The sequence below is a fragment of the Alosa sapidissima genome, chromosome 19 (assembly GCF_018492685.1).
Source record: "Alosa sapidissima isolate fAloSap1 chromosome 19, fAloSap1.pri, whole genome shotgun sequence".
Classification (NCBI taxonomy): domain Eukaryota; kingdom Metazoa; phylum Chordata; class Actinopteri; order Clupeiformes; family Clupeidae; genus Alosa; species Alosa sapidissima.
Window position 1 is genome coordinate 16,115,288 of NC_055975.1, and position 12,736 is coordinate 16,128,023.

Consider the following 12,736-nt stretch of genomic DNA (forward strand, 5'->3'; position numbering starts at 1 on the left):
TCCAACCGATTCCATCCATCTGAATCAGCTGAATTCAACACCCCCCCCCCCCCCGCAAATTAATTAACATTCATCCATACACTTTGAGCCAAATGCCTCGCAAGCCTTAAGCCCAGGGACCCCGTGAGTCGTATAGAGCCCTTTGATGCAACTTCTCCATCTCAGATGGTTCTTGGGCAAGCCTTTGAACTTTGAACTGAGCACTTGTTTAAATGCTGCAGATCAACATCCTCGGAGGTACCCCACCCTCGAGTCTCCTTGAGCAGCGAGATGAAGCGGCAGAGATGAAATGAAATGCCCATCAGCTGGGCTGGCACACGTTCAGTGAAACTGCATGACAGCGAACCCCCTTCTCTTAAAGACACTTGCAGTCTCTTTAACGGGAAATCAGTGAGCTCAGTAGGCACTCCGTTGGCTGCCCCCTTGGGAGCCATTCGAGAATGCCACCCTGCCAGGCGCCACCAGTGAGCCGGCGGCATTGTCATGAACTGCTCTAAGCCCAAAATGATGCCCTCTTGGCAGTGCTCGCTGCACAGGGCTGGCAGGCTGCCAACGCAGAGGATAACTGTGCGAGAGGATTTGGCCCAGTGTCCGTGTTTTTGGAAATTCGACATGGGAAATGATATCGTGCATTGTCTGGTTATGTGAGCCTCAGTAACTGATGAAACGTTATGTGGGGGACTATCAGGCACGCATACAGACAAACATTTGAACCTGAATGGTAAAAAATAATGCCATGTCTTCATTTTTATAGTGGATTTAACAAAACTAATAAATCATTTTGGTACAGCGGCTTTACTGGCATAACCCTAACTCTAACATGACAGTATCAAATTACAAAAAACAACAACATATATAAATAGATATCAAAACAATTGTCGTGTTATGAAAACTATAAAAAGAGAGTTAGAGGGGAAAGCAAGACTGACTTGAATACATGTGACACACTACAATGCTAATGCTTTCTCTACTGAATGCTACTCTACTCTAAATAGGTGGTTTCCCAGGCTGTGAGATTAGACTGGCAATGTAAAGAGCTGAGACAGCAAAGTTCTCAAGTTCACTAATACACGTGAGGATGTATGATCACATCACACCTTTTCATCAAAGCCCTATTGATTGTTGTGATTGTGCTTTGTTGATAATGCTGAATGGACTGATCTGATGGGAATTGCCACTGATAATGAAAGGAGAGACATTATGAGTTGGCAAGAAAAGCAATGACAATTCCAAATTAGCCAGCGCACACACTCGCTCGCTGCCGACTGAGAAACGTGTCAATCCACCACAGTCGGTGGTGTATTCTCCCTGGAAAACAGCTGGAAAGCCACACTTGACTCATTTTGTGAGATAATCACTGGCAAGAATTATTTGCTGTGGTTGTGGCACCCTGGAGAATAGTGTTGCACAAAACATCTGATAAACAGACTGCTCCTCATAAATGGTTTGTGCCTATACACAGTGACTTGCCTTGTAGCAAGAGATAGGTGTATGTCTGAGGGAGGCAAGACAGCATTCATCTGTTTGATATGCAGTGTTCAGAGACCATCCTTCTATGGGCTTAGATCATTGGGAATAAAATCTGTTATACGTCTCCTACAGCTGTCTTTTTGAGTCAGAGTTTAGGTGTGTGTGTTTTGAGGAGCAGGTGGATCACACAGGATTTAGTTCAGGAGGCTGCATCTCTCTGCCCCACTCAAGATGACTTCAAACAGTTCTCTCCACTTACAAAATCCAGACACATTCTGCAAGGTCAGCTAAAAGAGACTTGTGCATAGAGGGGGCAGTGTGATAACATGTAAGGCCTCAGGAAATGGTCTGTTCAACAAGCGTACACACACTGTTAGAATAAAAAATTAATAGAACTACTTGTGGAATTTGTCAAAATAGTTGTTTTATTTCAGGTCAAAATGGTCATTAGTACTTATTAGTAGTTCTGCTAATGCTTCAAAATTTGAATGTGTACTACTAATTAGAAGTGATACCTCACCGTTGGAAGCTGTAGCTAAATCACGCCGCCTTGTGGCCATAAACTAAGCGTGTTGTAAAGTCTGTTGACAGTCGGCGACAGGCAGCGAGAAACTGATGGAGAGGGAGATAGAGAGAGGGAGAGAGAGTGGAAGGAGGGAGAGGCAGAGAGGAGGGGGTGGCAGTGAGATTGTGATTTTTCTCTCCATTCCCGGCCTCTTTCTTATTTAATTGGTCCTAGGGGAACCGGGGCGAGTCCTCTGTAGGCAGAACCCTTTTTTTGCAGCTGCACAGCTTTAATTGGCTGTCTCCACCGACGGAATCACACCAGCTATATTCGACCAAAAACAATTAAAAAGCCGAGAGCCTCTTATCCCTCGCTGTCCCTCACTCACTCTCTCATCACTCGCGGACGCCACTCAAGTTGCAGCAGCAGGAGACTCGAACTTGAGTTTAGCTGCGTCAGGATTACAAACGGTCTAGCGACGGCGTAGTCTTTGGCAACCTGTTTAAGTGGATGCTCATCTCGGCGTCCCCTTCTTTTCACCAACTATCTCTCACAGGATCGTTTTCATTCTAGGCGCGTACTTCCATTGACAAACGGCTTCGGACAACCCAGACGCAGGGAAGAGAGCAGGACCTTTTCCCAATCGTCTTTTTTCACAGGCTTAAGTGTAACAATCTATATGTTTTATTCGACAATTCAGCGCAGAATTGTAAGACGAGTTTTTTATATGACAAAATTCTAAAATTGCTTTATGTGTCAGCTCCGGGTGGATGGCAAAATCCGCGCATCTTTTCTCCTTGTCTGATGTGGAATTAAGGGGCGACTGGTAAAAATTCGTCCGTAAGGCGCGGAGCCCCAAAAGTTGCCGCTGTGGATGCAGTGGAATTTTATCGCTGGGCTGTTGAGACGACCGCAGCAGCAGAAATTCTCATCAAGATCACGGGAGTAAGGATAGGCTATCTTAAGTTCACCCCCCCCCCCCCACACACACATTTTGCCGAAAGGGGTTTTCGTGCATCAGGGTGTGGACTGTGACTTTAGGGGTGTCCCACAGCGCTGCTTCATAGAAAGGTAATCTAACTCAATTACTTTCATCATTTACGCACTGCTTTAGTCTACTTTAAATTGAAAGTTGAACGTCCTAGACTGATTTGAACATTTCGGTAACGCCTTTAGCCTGTCACAAAGAAATTTGCCGGCTTACTGACTATAATGTTTCATCTCGCGGAACTTGAAAAGAATGACACCATCAACATTGCACAGGAGAAATGCACTGCACATCACAGCTCTCAACCAGGACAATAAAAAGAATGCATGCATTTCTAACAACGATTGTATTAGCCTACACTACATTGCTCACTCGTCCGTTGCAGCCAACATGATGATTTATATTTTCGAAAATTATTTTGAAAACTACGTCACGGCTATATAGATTCCACCGTACATTATGCTGGATATGGTTTGTTGAAAGCTTGTGGGGAAGCTTCCTCGCACATCAGCGAGATGGGGCATTGCGCGCGAAGTCTGGAGAGATGCTCCCTTCACCCATAAGTAGCCGGTGAAATGCAAATGTATTTCCGCGTTCTTCACAGGAAAGGATATATATATATATTTTTAATCTGAAGCCATATGATTTGAAGTTTCGTAAAAAATGGCGAAACGAAACACATTTCTTAACATATCCTCACCCAGTATTTAGGGTGTAAACCGGGGTACCTAAACATACTGAGGTTATCCAATTGTAATTGTGAATAAACATAGCCTATATTTTAAGCTGCAGACATTTTTAAAAAGTTATGTCTCATACTTCTGAAGTCATGGGATACAATTACGTGTAAGAATTTTAACATGAAAATAACATATCTAACCTACATTTGGCATCAACTCAATCTTCTGTACGTGACGCAGAAATCTTATTTCTACTGCCCTTACCTGCCCGGCAATTTCGAAAATAACCCATTATTACTGTAGTCAATCCTGTCAATCCCGGGTTATACAGCAGTTACTGGCCTGTAATCTTCCTATAATCCAAGGTTTCCAAATGAATTGCTTGTCGTTAACCTGAGCGGATTGGAACAACCAATGGATAAAGACTTAATCATAATTTATAATTCACTGTAATCTGCCGGGCGACGTAACAGAACATGATTTCCGGGCACCGCGAACATTGCTTTTTAATGCCCCTCCCTTGGTATTGAATCGTGTGACTGGTCCGGGAATAGTGAGGTGTGCGGCACAAACCGCCGGCGGCGTGGAGCTTGCCTTGATGTTGTCATCACCTGGTCATCCCTGCTTGACCTAGGCTGTTGCTCCCTTTCTGTGCCACTCAAACTGAACACGACTCTTCAATCGGGCTTTTCGCAGGTAATGACGGATCGGAGCTGAAGATGGAGCTTTTCTGGATCCTGTTATTTTCTGTCATCCATCGTTACGCACGAGGGCAAGGAGTATATGGTAAGGGATTTTGTGGCATTTTAGCCAGCGTTTTGCATTTTCATATGCATTTGACACTATGTATGTATATAGCCTGATGGTGTGGAGTTAAAAGGTGGATTTCACAGGCTGTCCACAATATCCCCATTTCTTTAAATGAAAATGAAGGTCTCAAGGCTGCATTGACCAGAAGGGCTCTAACTTAAAGAAATGTATGAAATATTTTGAAGGGACAAACACACTACACACAATCTTGGGGTGTAGACTGTGATCTCTGAAGTGACTGTCCTTCAGTACTGGTTTGCTGTATTTGAGCAAGGTTTATATGATCTGTGCCAATTGTATAGCTAAGTCCTGCAATATTTGCTTTTGATTCACTGTGCAAGTGCTTGTCTGTGAACTTCACCCAGAGTAATATCCTTTCCAAGAGGATCAGGTGGGCGTTTTGGACCTTGTGATAACTGTTGAGATGTGACTGAGGATGGCGCTTTCACGATAGCACCACCAGCACTCTACAAGGCCTCCTGTGGGTTGTTCCTCCTCAGCGCTGAACTTATGAGTTTACTGATACTCAGACAGCCGATAGCTGGCCACTAGGCCTATGCCTTCTTGCAATTACGCCAAGCAAAGCTTGTCTCTTGGGCTAGTCTCAGCAAGCAATAGACTTTCACTTCTAACAATTTGTGAACTTCCAAATATTTGTCCTGCCCATGTTATGATAAAAGTAAACATCTTATTACATGTTTGCGCTCTTGCATGGGTGAGTGCCTGGTGTGTGTGTGCGTGTGTGTATGCGATTGTGTGCATAATATATTGGTGACGTGTGGTTGGTGTGTGCATGAGTAGGCTTGTGTGTGTGTGTTTGGGGGGGGGGGGTCGGGGGTGTTGGGTACTTCATCTCTTTATCTCAGCACTTTATGTTGGTCCTCTTTTATGTCTCTTGCCACTGAGTTTATTTTGGATGCTGAATATTGGCCTTTTTTAATAAGCATTCATAATTTATTTGTGGCTGTGAGGCAGTGGAGAGGAAGTGTGTGTGTATGTGTGTGTGTGTGTGTGTGTGAGAGAGAGAGAAAGAGCGAAAAAAAGAGAAAGAGGGAGCGCAATACAGAGAAGGAGAGAGGGAGGGGGTTCATCACTGGATAGATCAGCTCCATACCTCTCTCTCTTCTGCTCTCTCTCTCTCTCTCTCTCTCTCTCTTTCTCGCTTGTTCGTTCCTCTCTCCTCCTCTCCTTTATTAGTTAACCCACTCATGCAATATTCACCCACCAGAGTCACTTTCATTGCCATTGTTGTCGGTGAATACTGAACAGGGTTGACAACAGTAACAGGCAGCAGGATGCAAAGGCGGCATAATCATAATAATAATAATAGTCATGCATGGCACTGCCCATCCCTCTAATTTAGTTCCTGATTAATCAATTAATCTGCGGTCCTTAATGAGGTTTGAGAGTGGTGGCTTATTCACAGTCGGTGGGTCCACTGCTCGGTGACCCGGGAGAACTGATGGAGGAGATGGTGCCGCGCAGAGGCGGCTACCCGCTGTGGTGAATGTGATTGGGGCTGGAGATTACTGTTTGGATTTTAATATTGTCATCAGAGAGAGAGAGAGAGAGAGAGAGAGAGAGCGCGCGGGAGCGCTTTATAGGGAGCTGGCGGTATAGCTGAATGCTATTTTCTTTTAGGGTGTCTGTCCTTTTAAGGTCGTGTCGCTGTCTTCTTTCCTTGTGTTAGGCTGAATACATTTGTACACTTGTACAAATTGTATTGGACAGAGTGTCACACACACACACACACACACACACCGACACACACACACACTGTCTATCTCATGCAAGTAGACTATCCCCTATAATGTTCCCTCTTATCTGTAATTAAAGGCCCATGAAATGAATGCAGCCTGTTGGCTGGTTTTGTGTGGCGTGTGTGTGGGGAGGCACTATGATGTTATTACACCCTGGCTAATGAAGAGAAACAGCTTCACTGACTCTTTGCCGTGCATATTCTTCATCTGCTTTTCAAACGTCTTATTAATATCTCCTTGGATTTCAATAAAGAAATTAAAGGAAGCACACTTCACTAGATGTAATAAAAGTAGAATAAGACAAGGCAGTAGTGTGACTCTTGATGGAGTTTAATGTTCATACTCATTCATGCGTTTGTTAATTCGTTCATTCGTTCATTCACTCACTCCTTCATTCATCCATCCACCCATCCATTTATTCATTAGTTTGTTCATGTCGTTCATCTCCATTTCTTAACTCCCCGAGCTGTCTTTTGTCTTGACTCATCTTCCCTTTGACACATTTCACTTCCTTTCCCTTCCCTCTCCTCTCTTCCCTCCCTCCCTCTCTCATCTCTCTATCTCTCTATCTCTCTCCTTTTCACCCTCTATCCTTCCCTTTGGCCTCCTCCTGTGGTTATTTTATGGCTACAGTGCGTGGCAGTGTAAAGGTATACCGAAATTCTATTAACCTGCGGGTCAGTGCGAAGGGCCCGTCTTGACTGGGGTTTATTTTAGAGCGAGTGGCCCGTGGCTAAAAGGTGCCGCTCGGCGGGGCTGAGGCCTCTCTCCTGGGGAAGAGGAGATTTCCCCAAAGCTACTCGCTGGACGCTCGCCGTCTCAGCAAAAGTTTGTGGGTTCAGCCTGAAGGAGTGAGAAATTAGTGAGTTTTATTACCCCCGTCCCCCTTTTTTCTTTTTTTAAGCTTTTGAAGGTACAGTGTAAAGTCAGCTGAGTTCAGAGGAAAGGTGGTTGATACAAACAAGAGCCGTGTGTGCCTTCGTCAGACCGGCACCACACTCTGACATGACCTCAAACATGTTTGCATACGTACTGTACACACACACACACACACACACACACACACACACACACACACACACACACACACACACACACACACACACACACACACACACACACACACACAGTGACAGTAGACATACACAGACATGTTTACACCAATGCACATTCTCTTGCTCTCTTTCTCTTTTTTCCTGTCTGTCTGTCTGTCTCTCTCTCTCTCTCTATCTCTCTCTCTCTATCTCATACACACACGCACACACGCACACACACACACACACACACACACACACACACACACACACACCCTGATGCACAGACACTCATCATTAAAGCTCCATGTGAGATTGCGGTCCTCTCTACCCAGCGTGTCTCTGATCTGTCCCGGTCCAGAGGGACGGAGAAACAAAGAGTTGTGTGTGTGTGTGTGTTGTGTTGTGTGAGTGAGTGAACAGTTGGCACCCCATGACTTATACATGAGATGGTGCTGCTACGACGGAACAGTTATCTGAACATGACATCACAGACCCCTCACTCTTCATCTCTCTTGTCGTTTCCACTCCCTCTCTTTCTGTCTTCCTCTTCTAGTCATCCTCACTATAGACTTTCTCTGCCCTGTGCTGTCTCTGGTTTTGGACATACCTTTCAATGCGTTCCTGTATCCAGTTTCTGCTTTCAGTTACACTTCACTTGAAGGTATCTACATAAGAGTGACATGACACTGTCATGAACGTGTCATAAGCATTATAAACAAGTCATAAACGTTTATGACATAACACTCCTGTCACTCGCTTCTGTCAAGTATCATTTGGTTTTTGTCAAGTTAGGGTTAGGGTTAGGATTAGGGTTAGAGTTGTTAGGGTTATGACAGTGTCATGTCACTCTTATGTAGAAACCTAAAGTAAAGTGTTTTCTTCTCAAAGCCCTCAGTTGTATGGGAGAGGTAGTGGAGAGCTGATCTTTCTGGACATTACCTCTCTGACATGATCCAGATGTCATGGAAGAACCTTGGTGATCTTAGGCTTTAGCCACACTATTCTGTTTTTAAAACAAATACAGTTTCCATCCACATGGACGTTTGCAATTCCGGAACCTTGGCTACACTGTCTATGCACTGGACCGCTGAAGCGCGGATCACATGACCAGTCACCCATGCAGGGTGTAACATGCAGAATTTAAGGGCATTACAGATGCTATCACAGACTGCAAGGTCAGTGAAGGTTGTATTTCTTTCTCCATGTTTCATTCACCAGTGACCGGTTAGTTGTGGAAGTGGAAGTGAGTCATGAAAAGTCAACAAACCTCAGACTGACCAGGTCAAATCGGGCAGGGAACATCGGTTTCTACGTCTGCGTTCTCAGATGTTTGCGGATATCCCTGTCCACATTAAAACGTGAAGCCAGAGTTTTCAAAGGAAAATTGGGCTGACAGAGTTTCAAAATCATTCAGTTTCAGGAGCTAGAAAACGTTCGAGTAGTAGAGCAGAAGCACAAATGTAACAGAAGTGCTTTGGGTTCAAATCAATAAGGAACAGTGTGGATGTAACCTCAATAGGCTGCAGCGTATTCTATTCACCTTATTTCTACTCTGACTCGCTTCCCTTGTGCTTTGGAAATCGGGGTAGAGATTTTGTCCCATGCGTTGTAAACCCACAACCTTTCAATTACTCCTGCTTCTGTGTATATTAAAGTCACCCAAGTCACTATTCTCTGTTATTTCAGTCAGTTGCATGCAGAGATGATATTGGTACAAGAGGAATAGGCTTACTCGGCTCAAGGGGGAAAAGACACATTGAAATAGCGTCTTCTTGTAATCTGAGAAGCAAAAAGTAGAGAAACAAAAGAAAGAAAAGAAGGAAAGAATGAAAGAGTGTCACAGGAAACGTGAGCAGAACCAAACACGGGGACGCCACACAGAGACGGAATGACAGCTTCCTGCTTGTTGTCTCTCCCCACTTTAACCATAATCTCGGCCTGTCAGGAGATGTCTCGCAGCACCTGAAACCTGTCATCCTTTTTAATATACCCCTCACCATTTACAAAAACTGTCAGCCCTCATCTGTCGCTCTGGCTGCGGGCGGTGGTGCCATCACTTTCCAGGTGGAGGAGACGGGTGACGTTAAAGGGACACCAGGCAACGTTTTCATGTTAATTACTCATCTTCGTAAGTCGGTATATGGTTAAATGACTCATTACAGGGCGAATGAAGACTCTCTCGCCCGCCCCTATTGCCTGTAGGAAGAATATCCCGCTTGCAAGTTCAGTGTATCGTACCCGGCGACCAAAGCAGTTTCAGTTTCCATCCTGCATCCACAGCACAGAGGGAGGCTAACGAAACGCTAGCGATTGTTGCAAACCTGTGCATAATGGCAGCTGAAGAAGCAGCGAAAACCCTTGACGGAAGATGCAAAGAAAAGGAAAAGAGCTTCAGACCGAGCGAGGGGTAGTTTCGTAGAGAAAAAGCATCAGGCTTGCCTGGTGTCCCTTTAAAGAAGTCTCAGGGCACAGGGGGAGATGATGTCCACACCTTGGACTGGTCAGAAGATTGAAAGGGTATTGTATGCTCTTCAAGGACAGGAAGGAGAAAGAGTTGTGCTTTCAGAGTTGTGCTTTGCACCACAAAACCAACCTAGAGATATACACGCAGAATAATTTAAGGCATAATTATATCATGCATAATTGATAGATTATTGCATAATTAAACATGCAGATCTTGAGAGAGGGAGAGAGAGAGAGAAAACAGACAGACAGACGGACAGACCAACAGATAAATAAAGTGTATCAAGTGCTGTAGCCACCAAATACTTGATTGTGTGTGTGTGTGTGCGCGTGCACGTGTGTGTTTGCGTGTGCGTGCGCGTGTGTGTTTGTGTGTGTTTCTGTTGCGTGTGCGTGCGTGCGTGCGTGCGTGCGTGCGTGTGTATGTGAGTTCCCCTGTTCCCTCTGATCTGTCATTAGGCATGAGGAGACGACCCTCGCTGCCTGCTGCTCTGTGCTCGCTCCCCATCAGTACCGTTCCATGTTGATGATGCCATGCTTGTCCGCCTCGTCCACTCTCTTCTCCGCTTGTTGCTCTGTGTTAGCTGTGCGAGAGACACAGGCTTGTTGGTTAAAATAGAGTCTTCTCTACTTGGCTGTCCTGCCTATGTTCATATCTGTTTCTCCATCTCTACCTCTTCTCCTCTCTCTCTCTCTCTCTCTCTCTCTCCTGGTGTGCTCCTCCCTCTCTGCTGTGCTAACCCTCTAATCGCTTTCATCTGCTTCTGTTCTCTTTTGTTCTCACATCGATCTCACTCAGACTTTCTATCCTTCTTCCTCTCCTCCCCACTCGCAAGCCTGTTCACCTTTTTCACGTCTCTTTCTGTCTCTCTCTCTCTTTCTCTCTAGCTCTCTCTCTATCAGTCTGTCTCTCTCTTTCTTGCTCTTTGCATCTATATCCTTCTCTCTCTCCCCTTCTCTCTCTCTACTCGCTACTCTCTATTTCCCCCCTTCTTCTACACTCTTTTTCTTCTGAGAACATTGCAATGTAAACACAACCTGTTCCAAAGGTGTGTGAATAATTAATGTCCGCCCGTCAGTCTGCAGCAGATCTGGGGCGCTGCCGAGAACTGGAGACTGGAGCTCGCATGGCCGTGAAAGACAGCTAGAGACTAGAGAACAGAGAAAGAGAGTGAGAGAGAAAAATAAGAGGTGGGGGGGGGGGGGGGGGGGCACAAGAGTGAAAGTTCCTCGTGGAGTTGGTCCCTCTTAAGTCAGTGTGTGAGCATCTACTGTAGGTGTTGTAGTCCTGATCAGCAACTCCACCCAACAAGCATGTGTTTAACAGAAACAAGAAGCATCCAGTGATTTCTTTAAAGCTTTATTTTGTATTATCAGGGTATGGGGAGAAGAATAGACATACAGTTTAAGTCTGTGAGGCTGAGCATATTGCTAATGATTTGTATTGCCTGTAAGGCATGATAACAGTGTTTGGTTTCTGCGAATCCATGCATTCTCTGCTGTCTACACGATGTCATCAGCAAAGCTATTTTTGTTTTAGATAATGGTACTGTTTGTGGGTGCACATGCTAGCCAGGCTTACATTGTGTGTCTAGACACTCCGACGCACACACTCTCACACACTCCCACAGATAAATGCAGAAATACACTAAGTATGGCTGAACTCACACAACCAATCTCTCCCTCACACATACTGTACAGACACACATAGACGCATACAGGCACACACACACACATATACACACACACACACACACACACAAACACACACACACACACACACACACACACACACACACTTGCACATTATTTTCAAGCCATTACATCCTCACCTTATATATCGCTCGCTGTGACCCGTCTCTATTTCTGAGCCTGAAGGGGAGTAATTGAAAGCGGAATGGTCAGGAAAAATTTGGCTCAGGTGTACTCGTCCTTAATGCCGCGTCTGCTTCGCCCACGTTCAATTTGATTCAATCTCGCTTTTTTTCCCCTCCCTCTCTGTATCCCTTTCTCTCTCCCTCCCGCCCCCCTCTCTCTCTCTCTCTCTCTCTCTCTCTCACTCCCAATATTTTGACACTCCAAAGAGACCTTCAGCCATATTCATTGGCTCTGGCAAAGCCGCTGTCTTCAAAAGCACGCCTCCCTGTTGAAGCTCAGAGAGAGAGAGGGCATGAGGCACAATGTGAGCCTTACTGTACTTCTCGCCATTAGGGAATGTATTAGTTGTTCGCCAGTTGCCTTCAGTAACAGAATGACAAGAAGGAAAAAAGAGAAAGAAGAGAGAAAAAAAAACGTTCTGCCTCCAGGCATGACTAGGCTCTAATTTGTCTTGAGAGAAAACATGTTGGAAAGGCGGCACACGTTCACATAGTCAAATCTGTGGCGGTTTTTGAAGAATTCGTATAGGCTTTGATTGGTGGAATTCGCAATCGCTTTGATCTGCAGGGTTGCCGTCATAGAATACACCCGGGACGGGAGCGTCTTGAACGTCTGTAACGTCTGCAGCTGCAGCAATAGCGCGACAAAAAGTGTCGCATCACACACACAAAAAAGTATCTGTTGAGACAACTCCAAAAGCACGACAGTGTGCCGGTGGGCTTGAGTTTCACTGATAAATCATCCAATGATCTCGCTCCTCATTGTGAATGTAAACAAAGCGTAAAAGCCCAGAGTCTGTGTGCCTAGTTTGTCGATGTTGGGGTCTGATAAATAAATACTGAAGACTATTGATTCATTGATGCGGTGCCTGCTTCAAGTCTGCATCCAGTGATTAAAAAACAGCATGTCCGCCCCCAAAAGAACTGCCTAGAAGCCCAAGCTCCATCTTGGCTTTGCTGAGGTTTGGTCTGAGCATTTGACTGCCAAATGGGCCCTGAGTTAGAGGTTACTCGAGGAGTTTTAACCTTGCTTGCTGGCAGATTTTTCCTTCACTCGATGTGTTCTGAATCATAAAATGAAAGTGAGGGGAAATTTGTTTCTTTGCACAAACCCTTATAAGGATGCTTCACTCAGAGTGGACGTTA

At 45.2% G+C, this 12,736-nt stretch overlaps 1 protein-coding gene across 2 annotated transcripts in view; it reads left to right on the top strand.

Annotated features, from left to right (window-relative positions):
- Nucleotides 1-2,312: 2,312 nt before the first annotated feature.
- Nucleotides 2,313-12,736, top strand: part of LOC121692689 (MAM domain-containing glycosylphosphatidylinositol anchor protein 1) — a 182,844-nt gene continuing 172,420 nt past the window's right edge. Inside the window, exons 1-2 of one of the 2 annotated variants that reach the window (XM_042071495.1) lie at nt 2,313-3,046; nt 4,340-4,429. In XM_042071495.1, coding sequence (XP_041927429.1) covers nt 4,363-4,429 — 67 coding nt within the window. In that variant the 5' untranslated portion in view covers nt 2,313-3,046; nt 4,340-4,362. Of the gene's footprint in view, nt 3,047-4,262; nt 4,430-12,736 lie in introns of those variants that run through there. The other variant, XM_042071496.1, reaches the window with a different exon arrangement.